The following is a 15,771-nucleotide window of genomic DNA, read 5'->3' on the forward strand; positions in this document are numbered from 1 at the left end:
CACCTGCATTCTCGCAATTATTTTGGGACGATGAATTGGTGCGGCGAAGCTCTCTGAAACACCTTTTGCCCATCAAACCACGTTTCGCATACCTTTGCCTTGAGCAGATTCTCGGCCGTAAAGTCCATGTCCACAATCGCAAAATCCGCCTTGAGCCCCTGCTGCAGGCTTCCTGTAAATTTATCCGCAAAACAAGAATACGCCGAGCCTTTCGAGGCCGCTGAGAGGCCCTGGGCCAGCGACAATGCAAAATGATCATTCACCGTCTCCACTGACTCGGGCTCCCGCGCGGACCGTCGTGTCGTAGCAGTATAAATATTCGGCAACGCAAAGTATGGAGCAGTCGGCGAGTCTGTTCCCAGCGCGAGCGCTGCTCCCTGGTCCAGGAAATCCTTGTAGGCAAATGCGCGGCCGCAGCGCTCATGGCCCAGCAGTTTTGGCCACGCACGCAGGATGGCCGGGTCCGCATGCACCGCCTGCACTGAAGCCGTGATGCCCAATTTGCCTAGACGCTGCGCGTCCTCGGGTCTCGTGACTTCAAGATGCTCAATGCGATGCCGTTTGCCGGGGCCGCAGGCGTCTTCGAGAGCGTCAATTGCCATCTTGACGGCCTTGTCGCCAATCGCGTGAAGCGCGCATTGCAGGCCCGCTGCGTCTGCGTGTTTCACGACGGATCTGAGCATGTCTTCGCGCCAGAGCGGCTCGCAGGACGATCCATTTGACGCGTAGGGCTCGCATAAGGCGGCAGTGCACGCGTCGACAACGCCGTCGCAAATCACCTTGATACCCGCAATGCGCAAGTCTGGCGACGTCTCGGCGTTGAACTGCTTGTGGAGTTCGATCGCACGGTTGACCTGCGCGAGGTTCTCCTCTACTGTAGATTTCGGGTTGATGAGCCAGTGCGCTGCCAAACGTACGGGGAGGCGCTCGCGGGATTGCAAGATCTGCAGTGCTTCCCAGGCGTTCTCGTCCATGGCCATGTCGACCATGCCGGTGTACCCGGCGGCAGAGTACGCGTTGATGGCTGCTTTGAACGAGGCAAGCTTGTCCTCGAGAGGCTGCACGCGCGCAATATGCGGCCAGACAAACACCTGCGCGGCGGCTTCGCTGATGAGACCCGATGCGCGACCGTGCTCGTCGCGGTGAATCTCCCCGCCGTCAGGGTTGGGTTCAGTCTCGACGCCGAGTTCGGCCAGCGCGGCGCTGTTGCACCATGTCGAGTGCAGGTCCTTGGAGTCGATGAAGATGGGCCGCGGGTCGAGATCGTCAATCATGCTGGCCAGCGCGACTCCGTTGGTCATGGGGTGCATCCATCCGCGACAGAGGATGCGCGGCACGTGAGGGTTAGAAAGGGCATACTGTTTGATGGCGGCTCGAATGTCGTCGAGGCTTTTGCAGGGTTCCAGATTGACACGTTTGAGAGCGGAACCGAGCAACAGCAGGTGCATGTGTCCGTCGATGAATCCGGGAAGAACCCATTTTCCAGCAAGATCGACTGTGGTTGTGGATGCGTCGCTGAGGGCATTGGCGACAAGAGGATTGTCCTCGGGTCCAATGTATGTGATGAGGTCGTGGTTTGTGATCATGCATTCTGCGGTTGCGCCGCTATTGGCTTTCTCTGCTTCAACGCCTTTGAAGAATTTCCCATTTTTGAAAATCGTCGCCATCATGTGAGCCGGCGATGTCTTTTTCTTAGCGCCGATTAAGCAGGTGCGGTTCAGTATTGCTTTTGATACTTGGCAATTGTGTAAGCTTCTCTTCTCCGGGTATAACCATGAACAAGAAAATAGGAAGTCGGAATGAAATTGATTTTTATGAAATATTTTGGAGGTTGAAGCTCTCTGTTGTAGGCAAAAAGGCCTAGGGCGGGATGGAGAGGCAGAAAAAGGGTCCGGCCATGACATCGGAGGGCGCACTCAGACCCACATTCGCTTTCGGTCGCAAATAATCGGAGGAAGCTTCCTTGTCTATCCGAAGATACCAAGAACTTGTACGTAAAGCTTTGCAAGGTAGAGCTCCTCAGCGACTGTGCATCACAGGGACGGTGAACCGAAGAGCCTTTGCTTTCATTTGCTCATGTGCACATACAATAGAAAGCATTGATCGGGTTATGTTCTAGCGATTGGTATTGTCCATCGACATAGAGTGGACAGTATACCAGCTGATTATTAATTCTTATCCGTCAAAAAACTCAAGCTGCAAATAAAGATTGTCATGGCTGTCGTGGTAAATTGACGGCAGAAGAGAAATCATCATTATCGTGTTTGGTGGATTCCCTCATCATCGCGAGTAGTGGAAGATTTCAATATCTGATGATCTTATCTTCGGTTTCAGCTACCTTAGTACAAGATTATGACGGGGAATTGACCAATAATAATGAAACGCACAAAATAAGGTACATACCTTACCTGGTAAAGACAGCATGAGTCCGCGGAGAATTCCCTGGTGATTAATGGTCTGGTAAATAATTGGCTCAAACTGCTTATCTCGTAGCTCTTTGCTGAATGAATTGCTCAAGACTTTTTTCCGGCGCCTTTTGTACCCTGGCGCCCTTTCTCCATGCCATGTCGCGTGGTCGGATTCTTTACCGAGAGGACCGAAGGGACACTATCTCCACTTAAACATGTTCTGGAGTGCAGTAGCCACTCCTTCAATGTGGAGAGAACGGAGACATACATCAACCATCATCGAAGAGATCCTGAGGATTGAGCAAGATTGAGTATCTATAGATCAATGCAGTTACTCTCTTTATCTTGACGACTGCTACTGTGCTGGTTCACTTGGAAATGGGTAGCAGAAAAGGCTGGCGTGAGTTTGTGACGGATGCGGGTACTAGTGTTATCACGGTAGGATCTCTCACCTTGTTTGCCAAGCCTCCATCCAATCCTCGATCAACTCCCTTGTCTCTTGGCTGCAATTTCTCAGACCAACACTGGCAACGCTTACTTCGTAGTATGCCGCGGAGAAGGGTTCATTAGCGAGGAGATTTTGATGTTGTGGTCGCAACTCAATCATATGCTTGCGGGGCTGTCGACATCTCATCCGACCATGCATCTCCCCCACTCTTGGCTGAACCTCGTGAGCTCATTGGACTGTTTCCATTTCTTCGCTCCCAAATCAGTCAAAGTCAAGTAAATTTTCTTTGCTTTTTGGTGTCTAGCTAACCCGTCTGATTAGCTAGAGAGCTATCATCATGTCGAGTGTTGGACCGGGATCTTGTCGAAGCTTATATCCTTCCCCCCTCCTGCTCTTTTGTTTTCCCTCTTCTTTTTTTTTTTTTATTCTTTTGCAGTGATTTGCAGGCCAGATTTTGATCTTGGGGTTTAAGCTACTTGCAATTGATCTTGAATTGTTTGATAGGGTTCGCCTTCAATCAATATGCATTTGACCACCCTTCTGCTGGCGCCTCTGGCTGCCATGCCTCTCGCTCAGGCTGCTGAGACTGTTCTTGGTGTCTATGTTTTCCACCGTCATGGTGACCGCACGGCCAAGATGACGCCGCCGGCGAATCTCACCGACCTGGGTTATTTCGAGGTCTTCACTTCGGGACAGTGGTTCCGCAACCGCTACATTGCATCGGATGCCTCCGCTCAGGTGCATGGCATGAGCACCGATATCGTGAAGCAGTCCCAGATCACCGTCTCTGCGCCCTCGGACACGGTGCTCTTCAATTCTGCCCAGGGCTTCTTACAGGGACTTTACCCGCCTGTTGGCTCCACAATGGGCGCCGAGACGCTGAGAAACGGCACCAAGATCGAGTCGCCTCTGAATGGCTACCAATTGATCCCCATCCAAGCTCTTTCCACTGGTACCAATAGCGAAAATGCCGGATGGCTCCAGGGCGCCAGCGGCTGCAACAAAGCCGCCTCCAGTTCGAATCAGTATTTCTTCTCCAACGAGTACAATGCCTTGTTCAATTCGACCACCGACTTTTACAAGGGCTTGACCCCGATGATCAACAACACCTTTCCTCCCAGTCAAATCAGCTACAAGAATGCCTACACCAGTAAGTGAAACCAAATTCACATTTCAATTGCTCCCAGCTAAAACTTGCGGTTATAGTCTTTGACTTGCTGAATGTCGCATCCATTCACAACGCCTCGTTCCCTTCATCCAATCTCCTTACCAATGAGACCTTCTTCCAGCTGCGAACTCTTGCCGACACCCACGAGTGGAACCTGGCATACAATGAGAGCGAACCTGTGCGTGCCATGGCAGGTGCCTCACTTGCCGCTCAAGTGGTCCAGCAGCTCAACACGACCATCACCGGCATGGGCAAGAGCAAATTCGCCATCCAATTTGGTGCCTATGCCAACTTCATGTCCTTTTTCGGTCTGGCTCAGCTGACCAAGTCGAACCCTGACTTTTACGGTGTTCCCGACTACGCCTCTTCTATGACCTTTGAGCTGGTCACCAATGCATCGACCGCAACCTTCCCTGCCGCCGACGATATCTCGGTCCGCTTTCTCTTCCACAATGGTACCACGTCCAACAGCAGCGAGCCGATCGCTTATCCTCTCTTTGGCCAGTCCGACCTGGTCCTGCCATGGACCACTTTCGTCGACGAGATGAATAAGTTTGCTGTTGGATCCGAGGCGGACTGGTGCAAGGCTTGCGGTAATACCGATGGTGCCTGTGCCGCCTACACTACCTCCAATTCTACTGCCGGCACGAGCTCGTCTTCATCCTCGGGCTCGTCCCACCACGGTGGCATGTCGCTGGGCGTTGCCGGCGTCATTGGTGCTATGGTCACGCTTGGCGTCATTCTCGGTCTTGAATTGCTCATTGTCTTGGTAGGCGGTCTGCGTCTTGTCAGCAAGAAGCGACTTGCCAACACTGGTGCCGCTGCGCCTGCTGTCGCCGAGACCAAGGCCTAAGTCAATATTCAATGATACCACGCTATATACGCACGAGCATAGTATATTTCCAATGTAACTAAAAGTCGATTATACCTAAGCATCAATTCCATGAGACGATGATAAAATCACGATTCGAGAGCATTCATGCGCATCTTTATTTTGTCCGCCAACGCATTCATTTAGAATGGAAATAATTATATCATTGTGTTATCTCTCGTATTGAGCAGCATCAGATATTGAAGTGTTTATTAGTTCAGCTCGAGCCGTGGCAGCCGTGTGAGCCGGGACGCGAAAGTTATACTGCCGGGAAGGGAGACCAAGAGTGCCATTTCCCCTGCCAAGTCACCCAGACTTACTCCAGTTTAAGGTTGATGTTAAAATGCGGGGAAGCTTCTCCGCTCAATGCAGATAACGCTGACCTTGACTGCGAAATCACTATGACGCGCAAATCCACGTCGGAACCTTTTCGATTTAGTATACAGCCCAAAATCTCAATAATGAAAGGGTATCTGATGTCACTGCAGGTTCATGCCGGCCGTACAGCAGGTGATAGCTCACATGCTTGCTTACTATGTGACAAATTTCTCCCCGCTCAGTCCACTCTGTTATTCCGACTTTTAGATTGTTCAATCGTCATTGACTTGATAAGAAATTGAATGAGACCTGCAATATAAACAATGGAATTCTCAGAAGATTTGAGCTTCTTCACCAGTCAAGGGACCGTCCCAAAAACCTGCACGGCGATCGTCGCAGACGAGACACCTGCACTTCACATCAAAGAGATTTCCACGCCCTTGCCGCAACCTCATCAGGTTCTTGTCAAAGTTTCTCATGCGGCTCAGAATCCGACTGACTGTAATGACCCCTGAATCCTTTCTTTAAACAACCCTTGTAAGCTTCACTCTGGTAACAGTAACACAGGTATGTCTTTCGAGAACAAAGTTTTCGGCAATGGGGCCGTTCTGGGCTGCGACTTTGTCGGGACCGTTGTTGCGGCAGGCAACAGTGTATCGAGAATTGGCAATGGTGACAAAGTGGCGGGTTTGGTCTGGGGAGGTGTGTGTTCCTTACACCAATCACTGCTTTTGCGCTGTCCCCCAAAAGGGGTGCTCATGCCATTTTTCTGTACCAGTTGAATAGTTCAGCTTACAAATGTTGTAGGTGAAACGAAGGGCATCGGAGCATTCAGCGAATATACCATTGCGGACGAGAAAATCTGCTTCCGCGTCCCGGCAGACATACCTTCCGCAGAAGCAGTCACGATACCGCTCGCCGGAGCCACTGCATGGCTAGCCTTGTTCTCTCATCATTGTCTGAAGATTCGACGTGAAGTACCTCATCAGAGTATCTTGATCTGGGGCGGAAGCTGTACGATTCCTTCGTCTCCTTTGTGATCATTTAATTCAGGCCTGAAGTATTTACTAAACCGATGTGCTCTATCAGCAAGCGTCGGACAATACGCCATCCAAATCGCGGCTCTTTACGGCTTCAATATAGCCACGACATGTAGCCCCAAAAACTTTGATCTGGTCAAGTCTCTTGGCGCAAAACATGCCTTTGACTATAAATCCGACGACGTGGCCGAGCAGATTAAAGCCGCGGTGCCTAATCTCGTTTTTGTATTCGACACCATTGGCGCCGGTGCATCTTCGGCGACCGCTTCAAAAGCTGTAACCGGCGACGGCGTTTTGTGCACAGTCCGGCCTGGAAAGGCCAATACTGAACATGTCGCAAAGAATGTCAGAGTAACCGATGTCTTGGTGTTTACTGCCTTTTTGAAAGAGCATAACTATGGAGCTTTACGTTGGCCGGTAAGCACGCCGATTATTGAGAGCAATTGACGTTTTGGGGACTCCAAGGCTGATATAGCTAATAGGCACTGCGTGACGACCACGAGCTGGCAAGCGAATTTTACGACAGACTGCCCCACTGGTTGGAATCTGTACGATTCAAGCCAAATAGCATCTTGCTTTTGAAGGGTCTGGATTCAGTCACGGAGGGGTTCGACTTGTATAAGCAGGGGAAGATTTCTGCCAAAAAGGTAGTTTACGAGCTGTAATTACCTTCTTCTCTTTTCTTTTCTTTGTGAAATGTAAAAATATGAACCGTGACTTGATTTGAGATTATAAACTATGAAATCAATGCATATTTAATATATTCGAAACAGAACTAGCCGGGCATCTTGAAAATTCTTGATGTTGCCTCGGGCTAACTGCCTCGCTGGCCTATCTCTTCAAATAGACTGTGTCGTGCATCAATACCATTCATTTTCTCAGCGACCACCCTATTCATTGCTCATTTACATGTCAGCCATCACTCCCACTGTTCGTATACCAATCAAACACCTGCAATCACTTGTCCACTCCTAAAGTGCATCTCCAACAAGTCCATTCATTACTCTACATTCAATGCCTAAATACCATCACTACCACTCTAGACTACCATAACCCAGCAATTGTCAAAGTGAACAGCATGGCCAGCAGTGAAGGTCAACAAGCTGCAGCCATAGAAGCTATAAATCGGCTTGAGGGATATACATCGTCCACGCCAAACGATAACACCCGTAGAATCCTTCAAGCATTTATACAACACCTCCCGCCGGACGGAAAAGCAAACATCGTTTCTCAAATCAGCAATTGTCGGAACGATATAGAACTTGTGAGCCTGGCGAAGACTTTGGTCGAGAATCTTCTTATTCCATGTAAGTCAAGTCTTCCCTCTAGTTAACCTATCCTTTTAACACCGTCCTTTTTTCAACGCTGTCCAAAATTCGAGTATTCTTCATCTACCATCAACCCTTATTAACCGTTAGACACAGTAAAAGCCGCAATTATATTACAATCTATCCCTTTGGAACTTTCACCCTTGGATCGAGACGCAGGTCCAGAAAGAAAACCTTCCGAACTCGATGAACCAGACTCAAGTCTCCAAAACGACCTCTTGCAGCTCAAACAAACATGCCTAGTACGAGATGGGTACAAGTGCGTCGTGACTGGGTATTTTGATCATACCTACGCCATGGACGAAGCGCCTCGGCATCTCAGCAATGCGGTCCCTACACAAGTGGCTCACATAATGCCGTTTGTATTAGGCCACGTACCAGAGGAGCTGGTACGCGACATCTTTCCTCTTTTCCTCTTTTCCTTTTTTCCTCTTTTCCTCTTTTCCTTTTTTCCTCTTTTCCTCTCTATCATTAGATCATACATCTATCAGTGCAACACATGACACATATATTGATTTCTCAATGGCATAGAAGCTCGAGCGTGCAAAGCTATGGGAGGCACTGTATACATGCTTTCCACGTCTTGGAAGTATACTCGATCCAACAAAAATCAACCACCCTAGCAACGCCCTAACGTTGATTCCCGTTATTCGTGAACAATTCGGCGAATTTAATCTTGCCTTGGAAAGTACTGTATGCTTTTATTTCTTATGTTGTTTATGTCCCTTTTTATTTCTTTTTCTTTCCCTTTTTTTTTCTTCTCTTTTCCCTTTTCATTTATTTCTTTATTTTTTCTTCTTCTTTTTGTTTTCCCCTTCCCAGACGCCTGATAAAACCAGACAATATGACAATTTACTAATCTTGTGTAGGAGCGGCCAAACGTCTACTACATCAAAACATACCCCCACTTCCCACAGCCTTACATTCGACTATTCCTGCCTAGAAACCGACTTGTCACGCTCAGGACAGACACTGACATCCCTCAACCAAGCAAAGATCTCGTGGAAACGCACGCGGCGATTGCCCAAATTCTGTCTGCCTCTGGCATGGGTGAGACCATTGATGATCTTCTTGCCAAGTTAGACGACATGACGACTCTGGCGCGGGATGGCACTAGTCGGATTGAAGACCTTCTTGCTGTTCAGCTTGCAAAGAACATGGGACAAGTTGTGGGATAGGCTTTGATGTCTGACTCTGGACTGACTCTCTCTCTCTCTCTCTCTCTCTCTCTCTCTCCGCGCTATACTGGTTTCGCTCTTCCCCATTTTTTTTATCACTGAATGCTGTTTTTCTTATTCTCCTTATTTTTCTTCATGTTTTTCATATGTATTTATTTTACTACCATCACGATTCACGAAATTAAGAATTCATTAAAATTCACAACTCAAATACATCCTTCTTTGAAGACTACTTGGTACTTCCCTCTGGAGCCTGTAGATAAAACCAAGTGTCTAATTACTTCCAGAAGTCAGGACACGTACAAAAAGGAGAAATAGATAAAACGACAAACATTATAAAATGACAGAAGCTGGTTAGAACTCTCGGCTGTTCGGGCCTGTGTTGGTTTACCATCATGTATCCAGGTATCATCAGGAGCATGCTGCAGGATATAGATAAAAAGAATAAAACAAAATTATATATTAAAGGAAACTGAAAAGGAAAAAGGAAAAAGAAAGGCATAAGGTATATAACATTATAGCTAGAATAGAAAAGTAAATGTAACAATACTGATAAACAAAATAAATAATACAACGCTATTAGAAAAGAGAGATAGTAAAAAGAGGAGCTAAAGGGAAAGAAAGAGAAAAGAAAGGTCTGAAAGGATAAAGATAAAAAAATACAAAAAATGTTTCAATTTCGTGTAGAAAAGCTAGTCGAGACTAGCTGTACAACAACCATCTTTACTATAGTCTACAGAGTAGTTGAATCTGCAGTCACAGACTCAGACTTACAGACCTCGGGACCTTGGGTAGCGAGACAGAACTTGAAGTCCTGAAATAAATCTAGAAGGGTAGACAGTAGACGATAATGGGATAGAGTCTGTAGGTTGACAGAGTCTACACACGTACAACATAGAAATACACAAGTACATATATACATAGAATCACCTTACATGTAAATTAAAACCCTAAGTCATCTCGACACTTCGACACTTCGATACTCGATACTCGATACTCAAATGTAAATTCATGGTATGATAGTATGATAAAGTTTAAACTGATAATATTCCATACACATACAGAATACAGTATACAGCATACTCATACGCATACTCATACGCATACTCATACTGTACAGCAAAGACGAAGCAAAATAAAGGACAAATACATATAAATATTCGACACGACACAATGTAGAACGTCCACCACAGGACGAATACTGGGATGATGGGTTCAAGAAAAAAATACCTCCCGGGTTCTCCGTGGGAATGCAAGATGCATAATGTATTCTTGGTAGTAAAATAGTATAGAGTAGAATATAATAGAACAGAATCGAAGTGAAGTGAATGAGATGTGGAACACTAGAAGAAAATGAGAATATGAAGAGAAAAGGAAAAAAAAAACGAAAGAAATGAGATGAAGAAGAAGGACAAAAGAAAAGAGGAAGATGAAGATAAAAGAAGAAAAAACGAAAGAAATGAGGTGATGAAAGAAGAAACGCCAATGCCCTAACCTCGAGTCTTCAGTGGCGGGTAAGAAAGAGACCACAAAATGATAGGTTTAGATGAGCAGACTGCACGCGGTTTTTTGTATTCGGCCAAGTCGGTATTTGGTGAAGGAGAGGTGATGGTGATGAAAGAGATTGGGGGAAAAAAGGTGGTAGGGAAAATAAAACAGGACATTGTGGTTGGCGAGTCATAGTACAAGAGACACCCAGTCATTAAACTCATTGTACAAGGGTAGACCGTAGGTAGATAAATGGAAAAAGAAGAGGTCACGGTAGAAGGACAAGGTCACCGTCACCTTCCAAAAACCTTGACGACGCCATCACCTCCGCCGCTGACGACCCATCGGCCATCTTGACTCCAGACGACAGCGCAGACACCTTCTCCGCGCATTTGGCGATGACTTGTGATTTCTTGCGTGCAACTCCGCTTTTCGAGGTTCCAGAATCGAAGGCTTGCGTCGTGACCGGCCGACACGAGCTCTCGTCCGTCGGGTGACAAGGACACAGAGGAGATGGCTGCGGGGTGGGCGAGCATGGTATATGTGCATTGGCCTGGAGAGAGAATGCTCTTAGTAAAAAATCCCGCAGAAGAGAAGAAGACAGAATGAATTTTGCAAGGAGTGAATCGGACTTACCGCTGTTGGCGTCAAAGAATCGAATAAACCGATCCTCATGCCCGCTTATGACAACCCCTTCGACTCCTCCACTCGAGCCCGTTGCGCCATGTACTACATTCTCCTCTTCCGATATGCCGCGGCCAGAATCTGGGCTCATCCCACTGTCTAGCCCAATCGTCGTTGCGACTACCGCATTCACGCCCGTCTTTGGTGTGCCGTCGTACGTCTCCAAGCTGGCCATGCCAATGATTTCTTCTCCCGTCCGTGTGTCAAAGACGAGAACAGACGCATCCGTGTAGGACACGACAAATGTCTCTCCCAGCATCGACAAGGGACTTATACACGTGGGAGATGCCGCGTCAGCCCTGGCAATGCTATGCACCAGTGTGTAATGGAAAGGTGTCGAGGTTGCGATACTTGGCTGCGGCGATGACGGGAAGTTGGACCCGGACGAGACCGAGTGACGCCGGCTGCCACCAACGCCTCGTCGTGAACTAGTCATTGGAGAGCTTAGCTGCGGTGGCGCACTGACTGCCCAAATCTTAATGCTGCCATCAGCGGAACCAGATGCTAGTAATATTCGATCCGGGCCTCCAAAGTTGCCGCAGTCCGTTCCAAATACAGATCCACACGTCGCGGGCAACACGCACACTGCCCAGACAGCATCCGTATGTCCGTCCAGTGTCGCCTTGGGATCAACTCGACCGCGTTCCCAGACCCTCACCGTAGCGTCCTGCCCTCCCGAGAAGATCCACCCATCGCCTGGTGCTCTTCCGCCACTTGCAAAGTTTGACGACGCCGGGCACGCCGCCAAACACGTCACAGCACCTTCATGACCCCGGTGGGTGAAGTAGCTCTGGATGTCAAGATCACTGCCAGCCGTGCCACTATGGGTGCCAAAACTACCGTAGCTAGCTGGGACGATCCATCGCTTGATGACGCCGTCGTCTCCGGTTGTACATATTTCCGGTTCAGAGGGACTGCCGCCGCCAGTAAAGACAACGGATCGAACAACGTCGAGATGACCGCGCATGGCAAAGCGCACCTTGAACGATCCAGAGTCAGGCCGTGCTCCTTGAATGGATGACAAGTCTCGCAATTCGTGGGATCCATCACTAGGTCTCCGCTGGGCAAATGTATTCGAGCTGGAACGTCTCCTGTGGGAGCCTGGTCCGGTCCGAGGCGGCGATTTGGCTTGAACGGGATCTGCGCTAGGGAACACGTCCTTGTCCGGGCGGTGTTTTGACTGAACATCATTCGGAGGCGGCGACGGCGCGGTGACGGTCGTAGTCGGCTCGTCAAAGTTCCAACCATCTGTATCCGGATTTGCAGACGTGTCAACGGGAGTCGATTCATCATGCTGCGGCTGCTGCTGCTGCCTCTCGGGTATCGGTCTGCCGTAATTGTCGTACGAGTGGTTTATCTTTTTCACGTGCTCTTCAGGAGGGAAAGGTATGGATGATTGGTCCTGGGAATGGCCGCCGGCAGCATCAAGCGAGGGTCCTTGGGGCAATGGTTGTTGATCTGAAAGGTTGCGTACATAGTACGAATCTCCTTGGCCAGCTGAACGGGAGAAATTTGAGGAGTCTGTGACAGAAGGGACGGGCGGCGGGCGGTGATTGGGAACTTGGGACGGCGGTGCCATGCCCAGACCAGCCCGTTGATTCTGAGCTTTAGTGTGCGCTAGATAGACGTCTTCAAGAGTAGGCTGAGAGGGCTGTTGGGAAGTGAAGGGCTGGCTGCCCAAGAGGTCCTCCTGGGTCAGATGCTGAGGTGGCGGGTGCGAAGACGGAGTGAGAAGATAAGTGACCTCCTGGACGCATTTGTCCAGATAGCCTCTCGACTTGTCTCGCTGCGCATCCTGGCGCAGCTGCGAATGGGCCAGCCCATCGTCCTCGACCTCTAGGAAGGAATTATGGTGCTTCGGTGGTCCTGCTAATCGGTTTTATTGTAAGTATAGAGTACGCCTTGAAATTGACAATGAATGCAGGCAATCGTATTTCTTACCATCCAGTCTAGCAGCACCAGCTGCATTGACGCCCTTCTGGGCCGCCGAATCCTGCCCAGCAGATGCTAGTTTGGCCGCCCGCTCGCGTTCCTTTTTCAATGCCTGCTCAAGCAGCTGCAGGTGCTTGCGGAGAGAATCCTGCATCTTCTTGCTCGAGCGGTTATCGCCCTCCATCTTGGCAATTCGAGCTTTCATTTCAGCGCGTTCAATTTCCCAGGCATTGCGGTCTCGCTCGTGTCGGTGCCATTCTGTTTGTAGAAATCGCATTACACCTGCAAATATCACATTTTCAATTAGCCATCTTCGAAACAGCCACGCTGCAGGAAGCCGGGCGGAAGAGACGGATGAGGTCCAAGGGGGTGGCCCTCAATTCCAACATGTTCATCTACCGTTTCTAAGCCAATGCTTTTAGAAGCGCGTACCTTGGAGAGTATATTCAGTGCCCTGCGGCTGGGCGACGCCACTGTGACTGCCATCTCCTCCAGCTCCAGCGACACCGCCGCCAGCCGTGACAGCAGGTGACTGCCAGGCCATAGACACCCTCTTAGCCCCTGCTTCGAAACGAATTAAGTCGTAGCCTTAGCGGACGACAAGGACGCAAATGAGAAATGAATCGGTTCTCGCGTTGCTTGCTGTCGCGGTAATAGGCGTTGGCAGAATAGATTAAAGCTCCGAGCCCTGGAAGCAGAGAGTCGCGTACGCCGGCGGACGAGTCTCGAGACAAGTGTCGGAGGTGGATGACGACGAGAGGTGCAAGACAAGAGGCTAAACAAAACCCCAAGAACTCAAGGTAAACGTGACAGGCGGTCACAGACAGTACAATGGAGCAAAAGGGGGATCACCACAAGCAGCCAAGAAGCTGGGGTTGATTTTGGTGGATCGCCTCTGTATATTGACGAAGAAGCTCTTGGGCAACGTCTGGAGGATTCGTCTCCATACACAGAATTAGGTGCGTGGATGTCTGTCTCTCTCTCTGGCTTTCTCATCTGTCTCTCTCTCTCCGCTGATCAGCTTCATCTCCTTCTCCTTCTTCTTCCGCACAACACGCGAGGACTTCCCAGCCGATGTCACTTATCCTCTTTTGGCTCAGGGTCCGCGCTTATCAAGTCGATATACCTATGGATATATCTGAGATACAGCTTTATCATACAGAAAGTAAGCACAAAACTTTGTACAGGTACCTTGAAAGATCTATCAACGCGGGTAGCGAACATGGCCAACACCAACCAGTCTGTTGCGGGCAGTCGCTGCACCTGCATATAAACACCCAAAGACACATCTCATTTACCAATGCCGATATATAGTCGGTATAACTTAATCTCATTCTTAGTTCTTCATTATTTTATATCTATATCGTAATTGTCATAAAGTCGTCTCAAGATTAAAATTCCAATTCCTCAACTTCCATGCCACACTCAATGCACGTTTTGACACCTATCCCGGTCGTCGGGTTCTCCACCGTTCGACCCCATTCATGTTTATGCTTTGCCCCATTTCCTATCTCATCTCCAAACGTGCCTCCTCCGCCTCCAGCCTGACGGCTCCTTCTATATGCTTCCACGCGAGTCTTCTTCTTTAGTTCTTGAAGCTTCGACCGGAACTTGTCTTCTTTCCGGCGCTTCTTGTCTGATTCTCGCTTCTCAAACTCAGCGTCCAGCGCTCCAGGAGAACCCCATTTCTTGTCTGAAAAGGCATATTCTTCTACTTGATAGCGGAGATAGAGCATCATATTGTTCCATGTTGACTTGTGCGGGTTCGGTCGTTCGAGATGTGGCAATAGTTCTTCATCCTTGAGCTCAGCTGTAGCCAGAGTCAACATTAGCACCGTGATCTCTCAAGAAACCTGACGTCTCTCCAATACTTCCATTTGACCAACGAAGTTTCAATGGTAGGGCACAAAGGGGAGAGCTTACGATCAGTCAATAAATAATCCTCCTTCGCCTCCGTTTTCGTCAACAGGGAGTATTTCTCTGGAAATTTCTCTTTGCACGTACTGCAAACAGCGCAGCCAAAGCACTCTTCCCATTTCCAGTCAATCTCCATGCTCCCACACTCCCTACACATCTTAGACTCCTCCCTTTTCAAAACACTGAGCCCAGGCTCATACGGTCCGGCTTTTTGATCCCGCAGGCTCTTAATTAATTGATGACGTTCCCATTCTTTTAGAGTCATATGCGCTGGTTTCTCCTCCGAGTCTGGCGCATACAGTGCCTTGTTATGCGGATCATCCTCGGCCGTCAAGAACCCACCCTTTGTATCGGTCATTTTGCTAAAGTCGTATTCGACATACTGTAGAAACTTTCGCGCTGGCTGAATGTCGTCCCGTTTCGGCCGCATGTAGCCATCGCCACTTGCGCCTGGCGTGCGGTCCCGTTGCCCATGCGCTGCATCGCGAAGATTTGACGGAACATTAGATGTGCTTATCGAACCATAAGGTTGTTTCTGGCCGGCAATGAAGCCGCTGGGTGTCCGGTTCAGATTTTGCGCGGTTCCTGTTCGGCGAGCTTCAGCCTCACGTTGTTCGCGCAGCGCCTTTGCTTTTAACCGGCTTTCTTCCTGAAAGGAAAGCTACGTCAGTAAGGTCTGATGATAAATATGAAGCAGTCAGCACGTACGATTTTGCGGATCTGGTCTGGCGTAAGGGGAGCTCTGGGAGGATTCGCCGTCGAAGTCGAGGCCTCGGCCCGCGGTGGCGTCGAAGGACGTTCGGCGCTCATGATGCCCTTCGGGAGCGATATGAAAATGGGCGTCCACTAGAGTCGTGCGCAGAGAATCTATCAGGATAAGAAAACTTCTTTTTTATTCATTCCTGAAAGTGTATGAAGGTCTGCGACTGAGATCCGTTGCCATAACTGGTATGACGCATCGATTCGGTACGAACCGAGGCTGTCGCCTGCC

The 15,771-nt window shown here is 49.1% G+C and overlaps 6 protein-coding genes across 6 annotated transcripts; 3 read left to right on the plus strand and 3 right to left on the minus strand.

Annotated features, from left to right (window-relative positions):
- Positions 1 to 17: 17 nt before the first annotated feature.
- On the minus strand, positions 18 to 1,667 carry L228DRAFT_253774 (amidohydrolase 3; the record flags this gene model as incomplete). The annotated part of the gene is made up of 1 exon (XM_018333775.1): positions 18 to 1,667. The coding sequence occupies one exon, from the start codon at positions 1,665 to 1,667 to the stop codon at positions 18 to 20; it is 1,650 nt and encodes a 549-aa protein (XP_018186083.1).
- Positions 1,668 to 3,417: 1,750 nt separating this feature from the next.
- Positions 3,418 to 4,877, plus strand: L228DRAFT_213407 (acid phosphatase; the record flags this gene model as incomplete). Its single annotated transcript, XM_018329981.1, has 2 exons — positions 3,418 to 4,006; positions 4,063 to 4,877. 2 exons carry the CDS (start codon positions 3,418 to 3,420, stop codon positions 4,875 to 4,877), a joined length of 1,404 nt encoding a protein of 467 aa, XP_018186084.1.
- A 789-nt stretch (positions 4,878 to 5,666) lies between these two features.
- On the plus strand, positions 5,667 to 7,020 carry L228DRAFT_232104 (NAD(P)-binding protein). The gene is made up of 4 exons (XM_018330587.1): positions 5,667 to 5,915; positions 6,021 to 6,227; positions 6,303 to 6,670; positions 6,736 to 7,020. The coding sequence occupies exons 1-4, from the start codon at positions 5,783 to 5,785 to the stop codon at positions 6,916 to 6,918; spliced, it is 891 nt and encodes a 296-aa protein (XP_018186085.1). The 5' UTR covers positions 5,667 to 5,782; the 3' UTR covers positions 6,919 to 7,020.
- A 285-nt stretch (positions 7,021 to 7,305) lies between these two features.
- On the plus strand, positions 7,306 to 8,797 carry L228DRAFT_284497 (hypothetical protein). Its single transcript, XM_018336229.1, has 4 exons — positions 7,306 to 7,560; positions 7,678 to 7,970; positions 8,113 to 8,274; positions 8,451 to 8,797. The coding sequence occupies exons 1-4, from the start codon at positions 7,332 to 7,334 to the stop codon at positions 8,757 to 8,759; spliced, it is 993 nt and encodes a 330-aa protein (XP_018186086.1). The 5' UTR covers positions 7,306 to 7,331; the 3' UTR covers positions 8,760 to 8,797.
- Positions 8,798 to 10,540: 1,743 nt separating this feature from the next.
- Positions 10,541 to 13,407, minus strand: L228DRAFT_213110 (WD40 repeat-like protein; the record flags this gene model as incomplete). The annotated part of the gene is made up of 4 exons (XM_018329970.1): positions 10,541 to 10,800; positions 10,884 to 12,800; positions 12,873 to 13,145; positions 13,296 to 13,407. 4 exons carry the CDS (start codon positions 13,405 to 13,407, stop codon positions 10,541 to 10,543), a joined length of 2,562 nt encoding a protein of 853 aa, XP_018186087.1.
- Positions 13,408 to 14,176: 769 nt separating this feature from the next.
- Positions 14,177 to 15,730, minus strand: L228DRAFT_249287 (DNA repair protein rad14). Its single transcript, XM_018333062.1, has 3 exons — positions 15,489 to 15,730; positions 14,787 to 15,429; positions 14,177 to 14,673 (listed from the first exon to the last, which is right to left on the minus strand). The coding sequence occupies exons 1-3, from the start codon at positions 15,588 to 15,590 to the stop codon at positions 14,255 to 14,257; spliced, it is 1,164 nt and encodes a 387-aa protein (XP_018186088.1). The 5' UTR covers positions 15,591 to 15,730; the 3' UTR covers positions 14,177 to 14,254.
- Between the last annotated feature and the right edge of the window lie 41 nt (positions 15,731 to 15,771).

This window comes from Xylona heveae (genome assembly GCF_001619985.1).
Source record: "Xylona heveae TC161 unplaced genomic scaffold L228scaffold_9, whole genome shotgun sequence".
Lineage (NCBI taxonomy): Eukaryota > Fungi > Ascomycota > Xylonomycetes > Xylonales > Xylonaceae > Xylona > Xylona heveae.

What these genes read in the sequence shown, in the direction of transcription:
- L228DRAFT_232104 (XM_018330587.1), top strand. Translation starts at nt 5,783, where the DNA reads ATGTCTTTCGAGAACAAAGTTTTCGGCAATGGGGCCGTTCTGGGCTGC. An exon ending in GGCGGGTTTGGTCTGGGGAG is followed by an intron (nt 5,916 to 6,020) that starts GTGTGTGTTCCT and finishes CAAATGTTGTAG; the next exon opens with GTGAAACGAAGGGCATCGGA. An exon ending in ATGGAGCTTTACGTTGGCCG is followed by an intron (nt 6,671 to 6,735) that starts GTAAGCACGCCG and finishes TATAGCTAATAG; the next exon opens with GCACTGCGTGACGACCACGA.
- L228DRAFT_284497 (XM_018336229.1), top strand. Translation starts at nt 7,332, where the DNA reads ATGGCCAGCAGTGAAGGTCAACAAGCTGCAGCCATAGAAGCTATAAAT. An exon ending in GCCACGTACCAGAGGAGCTG is followed by an intron (nt 7,971 to 8,112) that starts GTACGCGACATC and finishes TCAATGGCATAG; the next exon opens with AAGCTCGAGCGTGCAAAGCT. An exon ending in ATCTTGCCTTGGAAAGTACT is followed by an intron (nt 8,275 to 8,450) that starts GTATGCTTTTAT and finishes AATCTTGTGTAG; the next exon opens with GAGCGGCCAAACGTCTACTA.
- L228DRAFT_249287 (XM_018333062.1), bottom strand. Translation starts at nt 15,590, where the DNA reads ATGAGCGCCGAACGTCCTTCGACGCCACCGCGGGCCGAGGCCTCGACT. An exon ending in CAGACCAGATCCGCAAAATC is followed by an intron (nt 15,430 to 15,488) that starts GTACGTGCTGAC and finishes CTTTCCTTTCAG; the next exon opens with GAAGAAAGCCGGTTAAAAGC. An exon ending in GGATTATTTATTGACTGATC is followed by an intron (nt 14,674 to 14,786) that starts GTAAGCTCTCCC and finishes CTCTGGCTACAG; the next exon opens with CTGAGCTCAAGGATGAAGAA.